At 39.6% G+C, this 20211-nt stretch overlaps 1 protein-coding gene across 2 annotated transcripts in view; it reads right to left on the reverse strand.

Moving 5' to 3' along the window:
* Positions 1-5436: 5436 nt before the first annotated feature.
* rab41 (RAB41, member RAS oncogene family) overlaps positions 5437-20211 on the reverse strand; it is a 31644-nt gene continuing 16869 nt past the window's right edge. The window contains exons 4-8 of one of the 2 annotated variants that reach the window (XM_033030633.1): positions 17265-17370; positions 14265-14376; positions 13132-13225; positions 11311-11377; positions 5437-8346 (exon numbers count right to left, since the gene is read on the reverse strand). In XM_033030633.1, the coding sequence (XP_032886524.1) occupies positions 8282-8346; positions 11311-11377; positions 13132-13225; positions 14265-14376; positions 17265-17370 (444 nt within the window). In that variant the 3' untranslated portion in view covers positions 5437-8281. Of the gene's footprint in view, positions 8347-11310; positions 11378-13131; positions 13226-14264; positions 14377-15716; positions 15823-17264; positions 17371-20211 lie in introns of both variants that reach the window. The other variant, XM_033030634.1, reaches the window with a different exon arrangement.

The following is a 20211-nucleotide window of genomic DNA, read 5'->3' on the forward strand; positions in this document are numbered from 1 at the left end:
ACTCAGTATCCTGTAGTCAAGTCAAGTCAAGTTTATTCGTCATACACATACGAGATGTGCAGTGAAATGAAAAGTGGCAACGCTTGCGGACTTTGTGCAAAAAGACAAACAAACAAACAACCAAACAAACTATAAACACAATCATAAACACACACATATTCTTTTACATATTAAATATTGGAAGGAAAAACGTTCAGTAAAGTTAGTCCCCGGAGAGTTTACAGTCCGAATGGCCTCTGGGAAGGAACTCCTTCTCAACCTCTCCGTTTTCACAGCATGGCAATGGAGGCGTTTGCCTGACCGTAGCAGCTGGAACAGTCCGTTGCAGGGGTGGAAGGGGTCTTCCATGATTTTATTGGCCCTGGAGTTGCACCTCCTGATGTATAGTTCCTGCAGGGGGGCGAGTGAAGTTCCCATAGTGCGTTCGGCCGAACGCACTACTCTCTGCACAGCCTTCTTGTCCTGGGCAGAGCAATTCCCAAACCAGATGGTAATATTTCCGGACAAGATGTTTTCCACAGCCGCTGAGTAGAAGCACTGGAGGATCCTCGGAAACACTCTGAATTTCCTCAATTGCCTGAGGTGGTAAAGGCGCTGCCTTGCCTTACACACGAGTGCTGCGGCATGTGATGTACCAGCCTTCTCTCCATACCCCCTGATCCCTTTAGCCACAAGGGCCACATCTAACTTCCTCTTAAATATAGCCAATGAACTGGCCTCAACTACCTTCTGTGGCAGTGAATTCCAGATTCACCACTCTCTGTGTGAAAAATGTTTTTCGCATCTGGGTCCTAAAAGACTTCCCCCTTATCCTTAAACTGTGACCCCTTGTTCTGGACTTCCCCAACATCTGGAACAATCTTCCTGCATCTAACCTGTCCAACTCCTTAAGAATTTTGTAAGTTTCTATAAGATCCCCCCTCAAACTTCTAAATTCTAGTGAGTACAAGCCAAGTCTATCCAGTCTTTCTTCATATTAAAGTCCTGCCATCCCAGGAGTCAGTCTGGTGAACCTTCTCTGTACTCCCTCTTTGGCAAGAATGTATGTTCTCAGATTAGGAGACCAAAACTGTATGCAATACTCCAGGTGTGGTCTCACCAAGACCCTGTACAACTGCAGTAGAACCTCCCTGCTCCTATACTCAAATCCATTTGTTATGAATGCTAACATACCATTCGCTTTCTTCACTGCCTGCTGCACCTGCATGCCTACTTTCAATGACTGGTGTACCATGACACCCAGGTCTCGTTTCATCTCCCACTGAACTCCCGCAACAACAGCTGCGTCCGCTGGACTGGAGGGCCGCAGCCTCGGCAGCTTCGACCACCCCGGGCTGCGGAGTATGAACCGGCCCGTTCGGTTGGATTGGATTCAGCCGCGGGACTGACATTACTTACCATCGCCCGGCGGGGTCACAACATCCGAAGCCTGGATTGCCTCGGCGCACAGGGAGAGTAAGGAGGGAAGAGACAAAAACTTAAGACTTTTGCCTTCCATCACAGTGAGGAGGTGCCTGGTGAACTCACTGTGGTGGATGTTAAATTTGTGTTTATTGTGTGTTTTTGTCATTTTTATTATATGTATGACTGCAAGGCAACGAAATTCCGTTCAGACCGAAAGGTCTGAATGACAAATAAATTCAATTCAATTCTATGGCAAGAATGTCTTTCCTCAGATTAGGAGACCAAAACAGTACACAATGTGAGGTGGCAAAAACAGGAAAGTAGACTATTATCTGAATGGTGGCTGATTAGGAAAAGGGGAGATGCAACGAGACCTGGGTGTCATGGTACACCAGTCATTGAAAGTAGGAATGCAGGTGCAGCAGGCAGTGAAGAAAGCAAATGGTATGTTAGCATTCATAGCAAAAGGATTTGAGTATAAGAGCAGGGAGGTTCTACTGCAGTTGTACAGGGTCTTGGTGAGACCACACCTGGAGTATTGCGTACAGTTTTGCTCTCCTAATCTGAGGAAAGACATTCTTGCCATAGAGGGAGTACAGAGAAGGTTCACCAGACTGATTCCTGGGATGGCAGGACTTTCATATGAAGAAAGACTGGATAGACTTGGCTTGTACTCGCTAGAATTTAGAAGATTGAGGGGGGATCTTATAGAAACTTACAAAATTCTTAAGGAGTTGGACAGGTTAGATGCAGGAAGATTGTTCCCGATGTTGGGGAAGTCCAGAACAAGGGGTCACAGTTTAAGGATAAGGGGGAAGTCTTTTAGGACCCAGATGCAAAAAACATTTTTCACACAGAGTGGTGAATCTGTGGAATTCTCTGCCACAGAAGGTAGTTGAGGCCAGTTCATTGGCTACATTTAAGAGGGAGCATGATTATTGCTTAAGCAAGATATAAAGGCATGACAACTAAAACATTTGATAGTTGAAACATTTGTGGTCTGGTTCTCGAGCTGCAAGGAAATCTTTAATTGTCACCAGCACAGATCTTCAGTAGAGCAATGTGGCCCTTGTGGCTAAAATGATCAGGGGGTATGGAGAGAAGGCAGGGATGGGATACTGAGTTGGATGATCAGCCATGATCATATCGAATGGCGGTGCAGGCTCGAAGGGCCGAATGGCCTACTCCTACACCTATTGTCTATGTTTCTATACTGCAGGTGTGGTCTCACCAAGGCCCTGTACAACTGCAGTAGAACCTCCCTGCTCCTATACTCAAATTTGCTATAGAAACATAGAAAATAGGTGCAGGAGTAGGCCATTCAAGCCTATGAATGCTAACATACCATTCGCTTTGCTATGAATGCTAATAGGGAAGGGAGAGGGGTTATGGAGGGAGGGAGTGACTGAGGGTAGGGGAAAGGGGAGGGGAGAGAAGTGGAGAGGGAGAAGGGAGGAGGGAGTGCAGGGGGGGGGGGGGGTGAGGGGAAATGAGCCAGGCCTGCACAGTTGGGGGCTATGGGTGAGTGGTGGAATATTGCGTTGGGGGAACAGGTGAGTGGTGGAAACGGGCTGCGTTGGGGGAATGGGTGTGGTGGAATATTGCGTTGGGGAACGGGTTGTGTTGGGGGACAAGGCCTCTCGTGGGGGCTATGGGTGAGTGGTGAAATATTTAGTTGGGGGAACGGGTTAGGTTGGGGACCAGGCCAGACCAATCCTCTCAACGGGTCCCACTTGGTCTAGTATTTTAAATATATTTTAAATTCTTTCGTCACATTCAAATTCATCTTTGTTGTACGATAACTCTTTGGACTTCATTGGACCAGGAACCAACGTACCTGATACAGTGCTCTTGACCGGCCTTTGTTCAAGCGGAGACCCTGATAGATAGAAGTGCGCGAGTCTCATTGTCATCGGCCACTCGTATCAGTGGAGTCCACGAAGGGATACTTGCGACTTTATTAATCTTTTCCTGTATTTCATTATACTTTAATAAACAGTTTCATTGTAACCTTGAAGTGTTCTTGGTTGCATCATTGTTCCAAATCTTCAAAACTTGATTTAGTTACAAGGAGTGATATGGCAGATCAAGAAAGGCTGCTTCCTTCAGCTAGAAATCTAGAATTAGGCAACCGAGCCTCAAATAAGTGACTTGACATTTAGGACCAAGATGGAAATATTTTTATACTGGTTCTTGTCCTTGGACATAAGGTACACTTCTCCAACTTGTGTATTGCAACACACAGGTGTGGAAGTCAAAGTAACAAATAGCAACGGGCTATGGACAATGGTTCCTGAAGACCTATGTTATCACTAATGGCCCTGTCTCACGGTGCATGTCCACCCACGAGTGATCCCAAGTTTAAAACAAGTCAAACACGTGGTACTCACGTAGAATTAACGTAGCAGGAACGTCGGAACTCGTAACGCTAACGGCACGTACTCGGGAAACTTGTTAACTCATGAAAATCTTTCAACATGATGAAAGATTTCCACGAGTCAAATTTACTCTTGAAGTAAAATTTTTTAACTTTTAAACACGTTGTAAGAACGTAGTAGCCCATGAGTTTACCATAGTGACATACCATCCCGTCACCCATTACTTCTCTCCAGAGATGCTGCCTGTCCCGCTGAGTTAAAGAGTACCCATGGCAGACTCACGAATCACTACGGTAAACACACGGGCTAGAACGTTCTTACAACGAGTTTAAAAGTTTAACGCTTTTACTTCAAGAGTAAATTTGACTCGTGGAAATCTTTCATCATGCCTTGTTTTCACTAAGTTCTATTCATTTTGTTTTCCCATTAACAACGCCTACTTTCCCTTAATACATTTACATACATTCCATTCTAATCAATGGGTAAAATGTTTTACTTTGTAATTATGATCTAATTTGTGCTTTGGCTTTATACACAATATAGTTTCCTTATACCAACCTCAATATAAAAATCCATTCATAATCTCAAATATCTCTTATCTCATTGTTCTGTTTTCCAGATAAGAGCCACTGTCCAGTCTCTTATGAATATAATCTGAGTTCTGGTTTCTTCCTAATTATCTCTACCCTTTTTACACAATTTGTCCAGAACTTTACAGCATGATACATGTGGTCTAATCAATATATATATATATATATATTTTTTTTTTTTTATAAACTTGACTGCTTTTCAATACTATCCTTTGAGAAATAAATTCCAAAATGTTTATGGTAGTGCTGCTGCTTTTAATGATGTGTTCCTGAGCACTTATTTGTCCACTTCTTGTCCATGATACATAATTGTAATGCTTTTATTAGGCTCCATATGTAAACCTTTTACTACTAATTTCCATGTCCATATAAATAGCTTTGTTAACACATACCACAACCTTCTATCACCCATACCAAATTCTGGACTTTATTTTGATATTTTACTTCACTTGCATTTGGATTGTGAAGGATTGTGCAGCTGAACACATTTTCAGGATTTTTAAGGGACCACATTACTCTTTTTTCCCCCTTAAATTTCTATGTATAGTTTAGTAAAAAAAGACTGATATTGATTTGTAGGCTACAAATCGATTTTGTTTAAAGATAGCAGATATATTCAGACTATGGTGCATTTATATTTTACAGACTCTACAATGAAAGGATTGGTGCAATTTCTTGCTATTCTAATTTATGTCCACACAATTAATATATTCTTCCCCTTAAACGCTGTTGAACGTTTAATTCTTAGACCACATCTACAGACTATTTCACAAAATAGAATGCCAAAGCAGTTGCATTTTTTGAAAAAGTAATTCTGAAATTATTAACCACAAACAACTGAAAGGGAATGCAGTCTCAAATTGCTGATGAACTCTGAGTATTAAATTGCAATTGCAAAAGATAGGATTGCATTTTCTGCTTGAGTTTCAGTTTGAGACTTTTTTTCCCCTGTTGGCTGAAATCCAAGAGCACTCAGTTCCATATAGAGGGTACATTATAACTGGATCAATTGCTTCTTTTTTTTGACAAACAGATGAATATACAAACAAACCTGACAAAGGGACTGTGGTGAAATGGCTTATTTTATTGTGTGATACAAGGATGTTACTTTACAACAGGTGGTACCTTAATACAAATAATCTAATAACTAGCTGTAATGAGACGACTTTTATTACTCGAAATATGAAGACAGTTTCTTTATTACACAGTTGGTGTCAGTGAATTGTTTGAGTGATGTGACATTAATCTTTGCAAAAGACTTCAGACACAGGTACACAGGCTGAGCTAATCTAAGTGATAAGGGCATAAACTTCAGTACAGATGAGTGGGTTAGTGTCTTACTGCTTTTCCAAAGATTTTAAACTGGCAAATGCATACATAGACATGAGAACAATACAATTGTTAAGTATTTACAACAAAAAAGACAACTGTTCTAAATATTCAAAAAATACACAACTGATGGAGGATGCTCAGGTACTACTAGCCCGCAGATATTGTCATTGTTATAGGCTGTTTTCAAATTATTCAAGAGAATGTCCTTCATCACTGGCCTCCACAGGCTGCATTAGAATACCAACAATCATTGTCATGACGAACAGGAAAGCCATATTTTGTATCTCATTTGCAACTTCAACCTTGCATACCTTCACCATCAAATGAAGCTGATTAGATATGGTAAAGTTCAAATGGAGTATTTCACTGAGTGACACAATTAACTCACTCACTCGTGTTCCTATCCTTCCAGAAAAGGGCAAGCTGCTTATTTCAAGTGTGATTGGAGATACAAATTTAAAGTGAGACAAAGTGGATCACTACTACGTTTTAATGGTATAATCATTTCATAGGATTCTGTCACAATATTTGTGCACAACACATCACTATTTCCAGGTTCCTAAATCCCACTATTTATAACCCATTTTTTTCCTCAAGCTATTCATGCAGTTTCATGATAGGGTTTGATACAGAAGTGATAGGGTTTTCTGAAACCAGGGTTTTCTGAAACCAAAGAGCTGTAATCATCAGTGGTTAAATGTTATGAAAGGGGACAATGATATCCCATGCTCTCTAGTTACAGGTACAAAAATGTATAACAAAACAATGTTAATTTGGAGTCTGCTGAGAGTTCAAACCAACCATCACATGTTAATACCTTCCTACATGGTTAAAAATGGTTTAAAAATGGATGCTCAATTGAAGAATATTGGCCAGAATCTGTTTAATCTGCACTTCTGTTAGGTCTCTGACATAAAATGTTAAATTAGCTTTAACATAGCATCTCAATGTGTAGTGATCTAATGCACAGCATCACATGAATATTTATAGTGGAGGGAATATGGAAACATCAGGAGTACACAGCACACAATTTTATAGGGTGAAAGAGTCAATAGTTGAGATTTAAGATTAGTTGAAAACTGTAAATTCATCAAAATATTGTCCATAAATCCATTTGAGTCTGCATATCTCATAAAAACCAAAAGGATTACAAATTCACGTGAATACGTTGTTGTGGAATTAAACTTCCTAATGACCAGATTTCAGTTGTTCACAAAGCAATAAATGTTAGACTCGCCCAAATCAAGCAGTTGCATATCACTGCCTTTTGGTATTACAGGCATAGACGCTGTGTGCAGACCAAGAAACTTTAAAAACTGTCATTGTGGCTCATCTTGAGAATGTTTTCTGGTAAATTGGTAACTTGCAAACAAACTGGTGTACAGAGCTGTAAATTCAAGTAATACTAATTCCACTTGATTCCACTAATTACACTGATCTTGTACTAAAACATTCTTTCAACCCTATTCAGATTCTAATTAGTCTCAAACAATGCAGTGTGGGTCAATACATAAATTTGCAACCAAGCACCTGGTTACTTGGACATTCAAATTAACAAATAAAATTCTTGTATCCCTTTTCAGAAAACCCAATCAGAAAAATACCGACAAATGCAAACTACCTGGGAACGGGATTTTAGTCTAGAATATTAAAGCAGATTTGGAAAATGAAACTTGAGACTTTTGAAAAGAATGCTCTTTATTAGAATATTATCTAGAAGATTAAGGAAATAACAGTAAGAAATGCCTCCTGTTCAACTTTCAGCCCATATCACAAACTTAATTTATATAGCATGATCTCGTTTTAAGGGTACCAAAAGCCATAATCACTGCCTACTTTGGAAGGAATAATCAGAGGGAAATCTTTAATTACTTAATCAAAGACAATAATCTGTCATTAAACTTTTAAATAAGCAGCTATCACACCACTGCATTCCTCTTCTGCACTTGAACTCCATATGCTTATGCACAAAAGCTGATAAGCCATATTCAGAGGAGGCAAGTAATTAATGCAGCATTGTGAATTTCCTCAAAGGTAGAAAAATCAACTCTGGTCTGCTATTGGTATGTATCCATCACAAATCACCCAAGACAGCATACCAGATCAATCAGACACCAAGAGTCTTTCAGAACACGTTTGTTGCTTCCACACCCTCCCCTCATCTATTGCCAAACCAACAACCGCAACTCAGCTCAGCTCATACTCACATCAGGACTTCATCACAGACAATTTTTCCTTTTTGAAAATCTGATACAGCAACATCTTTGCATATTCACACAAACATTTTACATCGTGCACATATTTCTGTACAATGTAGAGGACTGCATCGCTCAGTGTTAGAGTGCAATACATAACATAAAATCAAACTCGATCTCAGATCTTAAATAAACCATGCAGCTGAAGGAAATGAAATTGAATTTTCTGAATGAAGCTCCTGGTGTGTTTGACACCTCGGCGGCAGCAGCACGCTCACACATTACCAAGCCAGCACACCATCAAGAGGGAGAAAGGTGGCTAGTCAATGACTAATGTGATTGGTGATGCTGGCCAATAAGGAAGAGTTTGATTGTGCCAGTATTAGCAGGAGCAGCCACCCTCATTGATTGGTGGTTCAGGTGGTTTCTCCAGCTTGATATCAATCACTGTGTAGTTGAAATTAAGGAAATGTTCATCTTAAAAATGCACCTATACAAAGGGCAAATGCAGTAAAATACCCTGACGAGGAAAGCACACGATAAGCCTGAAGAATGACAATAAACAAATCTAATCTAAGAGAGATGCAATGATAATTCATACCACGTATAAAAACGTTCTAATTGTTAGCAGAATATTAGGAGTTTCACGTACTTCCTTTGACTGCGTGGGTTTCCTCAGATTTTTTCCCACATCCCAAAGATGTGTGGGTTTGTAGGATAACTGACTGCTGTAAATTGTCCCTGCTGTGTAGGTAGTGGATGCGAAAGCGGAATGACATGGATCTAGTGGGAATGGGTGATCAGTGTGGACTCGGTGGGCCGAAGGTCCTGATTCAATGCTGTCTATTAACTCAACTGTAAATTTAAGGTCAGCATTACCGATTGATTTACATGCATTTTCCCTACTATTGTAATTTCATCTGTATCAGAGGAACACGTTTGAAGAGGAGTTTCCTCAAAACAGCCCTAGCATTTCTTTGAATTGATTTTTATGCTTGAGTTCCTTGAAAAAGCAGCCAACTACTCTACGACATTATTAACTACACTGCAAGCTCAATAGTATTCACCAAGCTTGGGTAACACTGTGGCATCTTGTATAAAAATATCATATTATTTGTATACATCAATATATTCCATTAGATGTTGGGTCAGGATAGGCCTGCAATTAAGTTTGAGAGGAGCATGTTGGGGCATAAAGAATATGGAGGGCTTCTCCTGTCCCTAATACGATATATGTTAAGTTAAAAGTGATCTGATGAATGTCGATCTCCATTCATGAGCTGTGACCCACTTTACTGAAATGAAACAAACCCCTTGTTATTGAATGAGCGGCTTGTTCCTGACTCTCATTGCTATTCTTCCTGCACAAGCAACAAATTCAACCATTTGTTCACCCCAATTCTATCCCAATCCTTTAACTGATATTACTGGCCATTAGGACGATAATTAAACTGCTGCACCATCAGCCACTTAATAATTCTCAACAAAAACCTAGCAAATAGGATGTCAATTTAAAAAATATCAACATCAAATGTCAACAAATTACTGGGTCTCTTTTTTTTTAAAAACCCTTAAGGGGCTGTCCCACTTGAGCGACCTAATTAGAAGAGTTTGAAAAAATTGACATGTAGAAGACCTCCTTCAACTATGTTGAAGACTAGCTTTGACAAGCTACGACTAGTTTCGGGAAAATTGGACACTGGATAGTGGAGAGTGAAGACGACCTCCTTCGATCTCCCTTCCACTATGATGAAGACTATCTACAACTACCTTAGACTCCCTTCGACTACCCTCGATTACCTACGACTAACATGCCAACCTACTACGACTAAACCTACGAGTAAAAAAAGTATCGATTTTTCCCATGGCGACCTTTTTTTACTCGCAGGCAATTTTTAACATATAGAAAAAAACGCCGCGACCTAGCTGAGGCCTTGAATACGCGGAGACCACTCTCGAGCATGAAGGAGAGTTATGAAGAACTCCTATGACCTCATAGGTACACAAAATTGCTGGAGGAACTCAGCGGGTGCAGCAGCATCTATGGAGCGAAGGAAATAGGCGACGTTTCGGGCCGAAACCCTTCTTCAGACTGAAGCAGTCTGAAGAAGGGTTTCGGCCCGAAACGTCGCCTATTTCCTTCGCTCCATAGATGCTGCTGCACCCGCTGAGTTCCTCCAGCAATTTTGTGTACCTTCGATATTCCAGCATCTGCAGTTCCCTTTTGAACTCCTATGACCTCATGTCAACCTTGCTGCGAGTACGAGTCGAGGGCAAACTCGCGGATTAGGTCGCCCAAGTGTGACAGGTCCTTTATTCATAACATTTGAAATGACGACATTTCACAAACCCTGCATTGCCAATCATCTTTCCCAAATATATTGACTCCTTGTTGGGACGTGGTTTTTCCATATTCACCTCCTCTTGGGACACATCTGTGTATATTCTGTGAATCCATGCATTTATACTGGGCTATCTAACAGAACACAATGTCTTCTTATTCCTGAACGGTGTTAGTTCAAATTTGGAGTTTAATTAAAAAATATTTAGTTTATTTGTCTGGAGGGAGTGGCTGGATAATCATCAGGTGTCCAAGCAAATTTACTGTTCCTCCAATTTGCGGTGGGCATCACTCTGGCCATGGAGGAGGCCCAGGACAGAAAGGTCAGATTCGGAATGGGAGGGGGAGTTGAAGTACTGAGCCACCGGGAGATCAGGTTGGTTATTACGAACTGAGCGGGGGTGATGTGCAAAGCAATCGCCAAGCCTGCGCTTGGTCTCACCGAGGTTGATCATACGCTGAATAATCCGACCACATTTTTGTTTGGAAGTGGAAAGAAATAATAGAAATTGTATTCATTGCAACGTGTAAAAAGAGTTGAGATACTGTATTATAATTTTGCTGCATGTCATTGTGGTATAAAGCGATGTAAAGCGCCTTGAGTATTAGAAAGGCGCTATATAAATCCCATCCATTATTATTATTATATATCATGTCTTGATTGGTGAATATGTTTAGTTTGTGAGACTTTATTTGAAGCAGAAATAATATGTGGATGCTTCATTGAGCATAATTCCGACTGGTAACTACGCACTTCGAGCAATTTATCGCACGCGTCATGCAAGCCGTCTTAAATGACAACCTAAACTGTGATTTGGCAACCTAAAAAGCTGCCTCGGTTGCCCGGCTGGAAACAGAGAAAAAAAACTTAAGTGAGAGCCCTGTATATAATACTTTTAATTCGATATTCACCTCCCCTCTCACACCAGTTCCTATTTCACCTGACCTTACTCTCTTATACCGTCTTGAACTTACCGTCCCTGAACGTTCTATTCTGACAGATAGCATAAAAAAAAAAAACCATAACCACTCTGGTTTTGACCTACAAGTAGATTTTCTTTTAAGGATACTGTCTTCTTTGCTCTTTTCAGGTGCATTATCCATTCCAGGGAGAGCAGCTGCTACACGCCGGAAAAGCTGGAAGATAAGAATCAGAACAATTAGATCATGATCAACAGAAGCCAAACCTGTTTTTGGAATGCACAAGCAGTGTTTACAACCTACACTTGTCATAACCTGTCATAATTTTGCCTTAAAATTTATTCCATTAACAGGCTTGCACGATTGAAGGGGAAATGAGGAGATAGGAAAGAGGATGGCGTGCAGAAAAAGACCACGTGTGGAACTTTGAAGAACAGGATTTGATGTTTGAACTCATCTTTCAATTGACTAAACCATCAAAGCTACATGTAACTTAATTGATCAAGTGATAACTAGGAAAGCAATTAACTTTTGAAAGAAGTTGGAGATCAGTGGAAAATAAAACTGCAAATGCAGGAAGAACTCAGCCAGTTATGCAGTACCCATGGAAATAAAAGCTGTTAACATTTCAGGCCAAGAGCCCTTTTTGAGAACTGGGGAAGAATGGAAGGTTTTGTTTTTTATTTTTTTTATTTATTATTATTATTATTATTATTTTTTTTTTTTTTAAAAGAGCTGAGGTGCCAGGAAGGATCCTTGTCCCAAAAACATTAATTGTTTTTTTTTCTTTTTAGATACAGTTAGACTGGCTGTGTAGCATTTTTGTTTCAGATCAAGTCTGAAACAAGTGTTTGGTTCTTTTAACTGAAACAAATATATTGTATCTAAAAATTAGATCTGTTGCTACTTTACACGAGACATGAAACATTGTTGCAGGTTGAGATATATACAAGTCAATTCTTAATTATTTATCGTGTTTAAGAAGGAACTGTAGATGCTGGAAAATCGAAGGTACACAAAAAAGCTGGAGAAACTCAGTGGGTGCAGCAGCATCTATGGAGCGAAGGAAATAGGCAACGTTTCGGGCCGAAGCGTTGCCTATTTCCTTCGCTCCATAGATGCTGCTGCACCCGCTGAGTTTCTCCAGCTTTTTTGTGTACCTTAATTATTTATCAATAAGTTCAACATTATGTTCTTTATTGTAACTATTGTAAATAGTTTATTATTCCAGTTGAATATCCTGCTGATCAGATCTGATCATTCTTCCATTGGAAAATATTTTATGAACTATACAAAATGAGCTTATGCTAACAGTACATGGATATCAGCTTACATGCAGGTATGAAGGGAGCTGGTGGGCAGACATGCAAGAGCCACGACGGAAGAGGATAGGAGCAGGCAACATGAGATGGGAGCAGAGCAAAATGAGACATGTGCATACATACAATCAATAAGAGCCAAGGAAAAAAAAAAAAGGTCATCCAAACAAGCTGGAAAACCATGGGAATTTGGTCTCTGGGCAATAAGCAATCCTACTACTTTCTTCTTTAAAATGGTTGATTTTATTTCGGGGAACTGTTACAGCTCAAGTTTGTTGAGCAATAATAAGACCACCCTTTGAGCAGATAATTCTTAAACTTGTAATTTATTCATAATATCAATGCAAAACTTGGATAAATTAATAGAATCGTGAACAGTTTTAGTCTGAGGTTGCAAAATGTGGCACACCTGAACTGCACTCTTGGGATATACATTTTAGAGGAAAAGTACAATTCAGCCAATAGCCATTTACAAATATATTTTTCATATTAAAGCAATATTTGGATAGATTAATTTCAGAGATCAACTCCGCCTATTTCACAAAAAATAGTTTGTAAATTCAGACAGTCAAGTCAAGTGAGTTCCCAGATAGGACAATGAAATTCTTGCAGCTGTTTGGTACAGTTAAATTATAAATTCCCTGGACATACCTGCTTGACATTATATCCTGCTTTAGCACTGGTTTCAATGTACATAACGTTCACCTCCCTGGCTTTCCTCTCACCTTCTTCCATCGAAACCTGCCTACAACAATGTTAATGCAACAAAATATTAGCAATCTTATTGAAAGCAGGAGCTGCAGCATAGTAACATTTTACTTTAGAAATATTAAAATGAACAAAAATCATCCCTTACCTATTTGCGCAAGACATCAGGACTGATAAACAGTTACTATTCTCCTGCAATGTACTCTGATTTAAAAGACTGTTGGCGAAATTGATTCTACTAATTTCAACACAATGAGTTTTGATGTTGCACAATATAGCACATTTAGTGCTTCTAATCAAGGATCAAATTATAGTATACGATTTAGTTGATCGTAAATTAATCTGCAGTAATATGAAATAAATCTCTTTCAATATTTGGGAATTGGAAGTTAATTAGCAATATCTATAACATTTGCATAAACAGTAAATATATTTATAATTTAATTTCCGAAGAGCATGAAATCACAATCTGCAAGACAATAGCTCATCATTGCTTAACATGCAAGCTCACTTTCTAATCCTTGTATCTAATTAATGTGCTGCTAAATATGGATTGCAGAGTCACTATTGTCTCATGTCAGTATTTTTCGAATACCTTAGAACACAAGATTTTCCAATAATCCTGGAGCCTCATCCTCAAGTATATGATATTTTATTAAATTGGTCTGTGCTCACACTTCATCAGGCATATGGATCAAGTTGTGCCTAACTACAAATCCAGCCTGCAGCCATCATGAATCACTGTCAACTTTTATTAAAACATGAAAATACTAAATATCACACAGAAGGTGGGTTCACAATTTTGGATCAGGTTCCACTTAAGTCTGCCTCTGAGGATGCTATTTTGAAGATCTGAAGTTTGACAAATAGTACATCAAAACGTACATTTTACAAATATCAAGGTGTAGATTTGATGAGAAAAATACCTATAACTAAATTACCAAGCTTAATAGTAGGATTATTAAAAATATTTAAAAAAAACAGCTCATTTTAAATAATCTCATAATTATCAATTAAAGAGTGGAGCGTGCGAAATCAAAATCAAAAGCACATCCAATAATCCTAAAGGTTGTTACCTTTTATCTGCCAGATCGGTTTTATTCCCAACTAACATAATGATGACATCGCTTCCTCTTTCTATCCGTACATCATCAATCCATTTTGAAGTCTGTTGGAATGAGTTCAGATCTAGAGGTTGGAGGGGAAAATGAAAAGAAAGACAATTAAGAATATATCAATGCAACCACGTCATGATAAGTGTTACCACTGGATGTTAGCATCTGCGGTTCTTTCTGAAACATTTTGTCTAATCCACTGCAAAATCTCCTCACGGTATGCCTGCTTTGAAGAAGTTCTCCTCTCTCCGAATCAGTCTGAAGAAGGTCTCGACCCGAAACGTCACCTATGCCTCACCCGCTGAGTTTCTCCAGTATTTTTGTCTACCTTTGCTTAATGTGGGTTTCATGTCCATTATACCCATGCAAGGTGTTCATTCTCCTCCAAAATGAATAAAACCAATGTATACAAAATGAAAGATTTTATGAAAAGCTCATTCCCCAATGATCAGAAGCAAGCAGATATTAAATCATATACAGAAATAAACTTCTTGGATCGGCTGTTAAAGAAGGAACTGCAAATGCTGGAAAATCGAAGGTAGACAAAAATACTGGAGAATCTCAACAGGTGAGGCAGCATGTATGGTGACAAATATGCTGGAGAAATCCATAGATGCTGAGTTTCTCCAGCATTTTTGTCTACCTTCTTGGATCAGCTACCATTTTAAACAGGCTGCTGTTTTGAGAAAAAGTTTGAAGAATTTTTGATCGTTCTACATACCAAGTGTGAAAAACATTGAATATTGATACCGATGAAAGCAATACACACAATAATAAATGGTTTCAAAAGCCAATACGGTATGTTCATGAATGAGATGAAGTTCAGGGTAAAATATTAAGATTGCCAAAAAAAAAAAAAAGCCTCGCTGGCTGCAATGTGATTCATTTGCTGGTTCTTAATTTGTATCCCCGTTACACAAGATGATATTCATGAAGTGCAAGATAACGTGGTTTAGGCCCAGGTACACAATGGACCAAAAATTTGTAAATGGAAAATGAATTAACAATCCGATCATACAAACTCCATTGTATTTTTGTGAAGCTTACTTTTAAACACTGGCATTCTTTGGATTAGAAAAGGCTCAATATGATTAATTCTTGCAAAAATACGAGCACTGCGAAGGCTGCAGTTACAATTGCATCATCACCTTTAGGGTTCAGAGGAACGTGCACACAAACGTTCTACATTATTTGAAGTAATTGCATTACTATCATATGGGGGGGGGGGGGGGGGAAATACTGTGGTGCTACTAGCTATATTTTATGATGACTATTAGTGGAGCACAAGGACATTAACCACACTCTATGACACAAGGTTATTAATAAGCACACCAGCTGTGTGATAAACAGAAGAATGTCATGCACAAGAACATAGTGGAGTAATGGAAAGAATTAGCAGGAACTTGCACTCACTTGTAATATCATAGACTACAACAGCAATAGTGGAGTCACGGATGTAGCTGGGAATCAGGCTGCGGAATCGCTCCTGGCCGGCTGTATCCCATAGCTGCAGTCGAACCTGCAGAGACCAGGTCCAGGACAGCAAAGACAGAGAAAAGGCAAGGGGAAAACGACAGGATCAAGGACCAATCTCATTCACCACAGTAGAACGCCACCCACTAGTAGGTAAGAGCTCAACTCTCATTTCAGAATAAGAGTCTCCACTATTGTGTTTCATGATAATTGGATTTAGTTGCAAAATAAAGCAGTTAGAAAGATTGAAAAGCTCAACCACAAGCATTATATATCAATCTCATCTGAGGCCTGCACAATGAAATGTGCTGTACCCCATAACAATGCCATGCTTTTTGCAAAATCACTGATAACTTTTCTGATGCATAGAGAATTGACTTATCAGGTGCCAAATGTATATTAAGAATTACATTTTGTATGGATCATTGTGAAAATGTAAAACACTAAATTTGCTTTGTAAATTGAACTTGAAATCGCCTGCAATTTATACAAATATTTCGAATGTTCAGGCATAGTAACAGTTACAAGCTAGCTCTACACCCAATACAAATTCTGAAGACTCCGATACAGCTTCCTTTGAACCTCTCAACTGTATGTGCTTTGCATCTCCTTAGCACATGCCTATTTTAAACAGTTCACCTGATAAGATCACATTCCCATCAATTTGTCTTGTGGATGACTGAAACTGGTTATCTTTTCATAAAATGCAACTTCTAATGTAATGACCCTTACACAGCTGTTTCATTTGACAGCACAAATGAGTCCATCAAATATTCAATCTTTTCTATCACAGGCCTCAGAAAGATTGCTGAGTTAAGACAATCTGAATGCAATTATCAGAGCAAGACAAAGATGAAAAATAGCAGTTCTCAAACAAAGCAGCTCCATCAATGTGATTCAGGGTATGCAGGTGGTAGAGCCATTTCTCTTTAGCAACTGGTAAGTATTGTTTAAGAGATATACACCTGGCAATGCCTGAATATTGTACAGCTAGATCCATAAACACACAAACTTTCGATTTCAGGATAACCAAATCATCAGTGGTTAGCTGTTGCAAAAGAGCCATCACATAACAGAGCAAGTTCCCTTAGTTTCTGCAGTAGGTATCACAGTTGTATAGTGGTTATAGTCAGTTGTATAGAAGCGAGTGAAAGCAATAATTCTACATCTAATCTGACTGTAAAAAAGTTAGAGAGTTTAAAAAATATATTGCAGAGGAGTAGAAAGCTTTCAAGGGCTGCCTGATGCTGTTAATGAAAGCAAAAAAGGAAAATCTCAGGATGTTTTACCCTTCACTTCAGGTCAATAAATTTTGTTTGATACATTGCATGAATATCTAGTCCCAGAGCAAGGTATTTTATTGAAGGTGATGGTTCAAATCCCCTTAAACAGAGCAACTCTTTTTGGGGGGAAAGTGCGTTAATTGCCAGATAGTCCACAAATTGTTTATATTGTACTGGAATCAATGCGCACATACTGAATACCTACTTGTAATATCAAACACTACAACAGCAGCAGCCGAATCACGGATGTAGCTGGGAATGAGGCTGCGGAATCGTTCCTGGCCTGCAGTGTCCCACAGCTGGAGTCTGATCTGGGGTGGAGGAGCAAAGGGGAAAAACCAAATGGAAAAACATAGGAAAAATACACTAAACGATAAAATAAACAAAATAAAGAATGCAGGGAACCTATAAAGCTGAAAAGCAGATTGATGTCTTTCAAAACAATCAGAAACCTCAAGCACGGTTTTAATCCCAGATTCAAATATGTATGAAACCTTTTAGATAATATACCGTATTTCCCGGCAATGAAGACGCTATTTTTTACCCTAAAATAAGACCAAAAAATTTACCTGCGTCTTGGAGATCAAAGGTTAGATTGTTAGCCAAGAAAGATAGACTTGGGCCAAATCGCTTTTAAAACATGGGGACACACACAATGAGGCCTAACACAGGGGTCAGCAACCTACGGCCCAGATCCAGCCGTAACCCGAACTCATTAGGCCGGCAGGCATAATTTATTTCAATTCGTTTTCGCGACCTGGGAACTGCAGCCAGACCTGGGGCAAGCGAGCCGACCTGGGAACTGCGCTACAGCCAGACCCGGGGCACGCAGGCGACCTGGGAACTGCAGCCAGACCTGGGGCAAGCGAGTCGACCTGGGCGCAACAGCCAGACCTGGGGCAAGCGAGCTGACCTGGGAACTGCAGCCATTTGCGGGGCAAGCAGCCAATCCTGGTGTCACAGCCAGACCTTGGGCAAGCGAGCCAACCTGGGCGCTACTGCCAGACCTGCCAGCTTTTTTTCAAAATTTAGCAACTCAAAATGGGGGTTTGTGTCTTCATTGCTGGGAAATGCGGTATATTAAATCAAAGCCCTGTACTTAGTCATCTCATTAATGTACTGAAACAGAATTAGGACCCAATCTGCCACATATACTCAATGAGCCCCTTATAACCTTCTGATTTTATTCTTCATTGCTTTATATGTAATTTCTTCATATCTTCTTATGGCAATTCACGCAGAGGTACTGGTCCACAGATGCCAACCACTGATAATTCACCCTAATAGACACTCATGGCATAATGCTAGATAGTAAACGCTGACATGTTATTCAACTACTAAGTTATCACAGTTGAGGCCAAATCACTTGGTCAAAAGCTGGAATCACTAGATAATAACCAGGATAAGTTCCTTAACTGATTTTAGCTAGTCTCTGAAAATAGTTGTATGGTACTTTCGAAGACTTCTGCTTTTCTCCACAAATACACCTCAGGCCAATAAAGCTGAATTCATTTTTTGTCATGAACAAGCTGAAAATCAGCTTTTACCTCTATCTTTCCTTGGATACATTTTAAGTTCTCTAAACTGATACCAGAAATTTAGATGCATCGAGACTTTTGCAAACGTTCTCTAGCACTTCGTATTCCTTACTATCCATGCATTGGCTGACAACATAATAAAGATACAGTGCTAATTATCTTTTTAGGCATGCCTCAGACTGGAAATGTAATGTAAGAAGTTGTACTGTATTCATCATACATTATTCCAAACACTGGTGACGAGGTAATTTTAAACAATATTGTTGCTAGTCTCCTGTTCGTGCAAATGCAGCAAGCTCTTTTACAGGAGGTACACAAAATTGCTGGGGAAACTCAGCGGGTGCAGCAGCATCTATGGAGCGAAGGAATTTCCTTCGCTCCATAGATGCTGCTGCACCCGCTGAGTTTCCCCAGCAATTTTGTGTACCTTCGATATTCCAGCATCTGCAGTTCCCTTTTGAGCTCTTTTACAGGACTTGTATTATGATGCATGACTAGATGGCCATCTGAAAGGCCGATCATACTTATCTATAAAGATTCGTTTTGCAGCATGCAACAGTGACATAAAGGAAAAAAATAATTACACTTGAACGAATGCAGAAAAGATTCAACAGTATGTTGCCTGGAATAGAGCATTTCAGCTACAAGGCGTGGTTTGTTTTCCTTGGAACAAAGGTGGTAGGAGGAAAATAAAGTTATGAGGGGATGGGATAGTGAAAATAGTGAGACGCTATTCTCTTTAGCAGGGTTATGTATCAGCAGAGAGCACAAGGTGAAGAGGTAGGGGATTTTTTAGGGGATTTGAGGAACATTCTTCACCTAACATTTAGTTGAAATTTCAGACACAACACCCGATAAACAGGCTGTAGAAGACCAAGGACAGCACTAGAAAACAGTGTTAACACAGACAGGTATGTAATGGCCAACAAATGACACATAAAGCGGAAGGGCCTGTTTCCTTGCTGTATGGCTCTTGACAAATTGTGGTTTTGATGAGGAGGCAGAAGAGGTTTGCTTAGATTATTTTGCTTTGAAGAGTTGGAGATTGAAGGGAGTCCTGATGCAAGTATATAAAATTATCAAGAAGCATAGGTAGGATAGTCAAAACCTTATTCTACCAGGGTAGAAATGTCAAAGACAGAGAGGGCATAGTTTTAAAGATTAGAGAGAGAAAGGAGACGAGCAGGAGAATTTAAAAAAAAGATTATTATACACGGAGTGGTGGGTGCCTTGAACATGCTGCCAGGAGTGGTGCTTAAGAGACTTTTAGATGGGCACATGGATATGCAAGTAATGGAGAGATATAGATCACATGTAGTCTATGGAGATCAGTTTAACTTGGTACAGAAATGGTGGACCTGTGTTGTATGTTCTATGTATTTAAGGAATCACATTAATTTACAAGATAGGATGCCCAATTTCAGCATGGTGAGCGGGTTCCCTCGCAAAGATAAACACAAAAAGCTGGAGTAAATTAGCTGCCCAGGCAGCATCTCTAGAGAAAAGTAGGTGACGTTTCGGGTCGAAACACTTCTTCAGTCTCGACCCGAAACGTCACCTATTCCTTTTCTCCAGAGATGCTGCAGACCCGCTGAGTTACTCCAGCTTTTTGTG

The sequence above is a fragment of the Amblyraja radiata genome, chromosome 12, assembly GCF_010909765.2.
Source record: "Amblyraja radiata isolate CabotCenter1 chromosome 12, sAmbRad1.1.pri, whole genome shotgun sequence".
Taxonomy (NCBI): Eukaryota; Metazoa; Chordata; class Chondrichthyes; order Rajiformes; family Rajidae; genus Amblyraja; species Amblyraja radiata.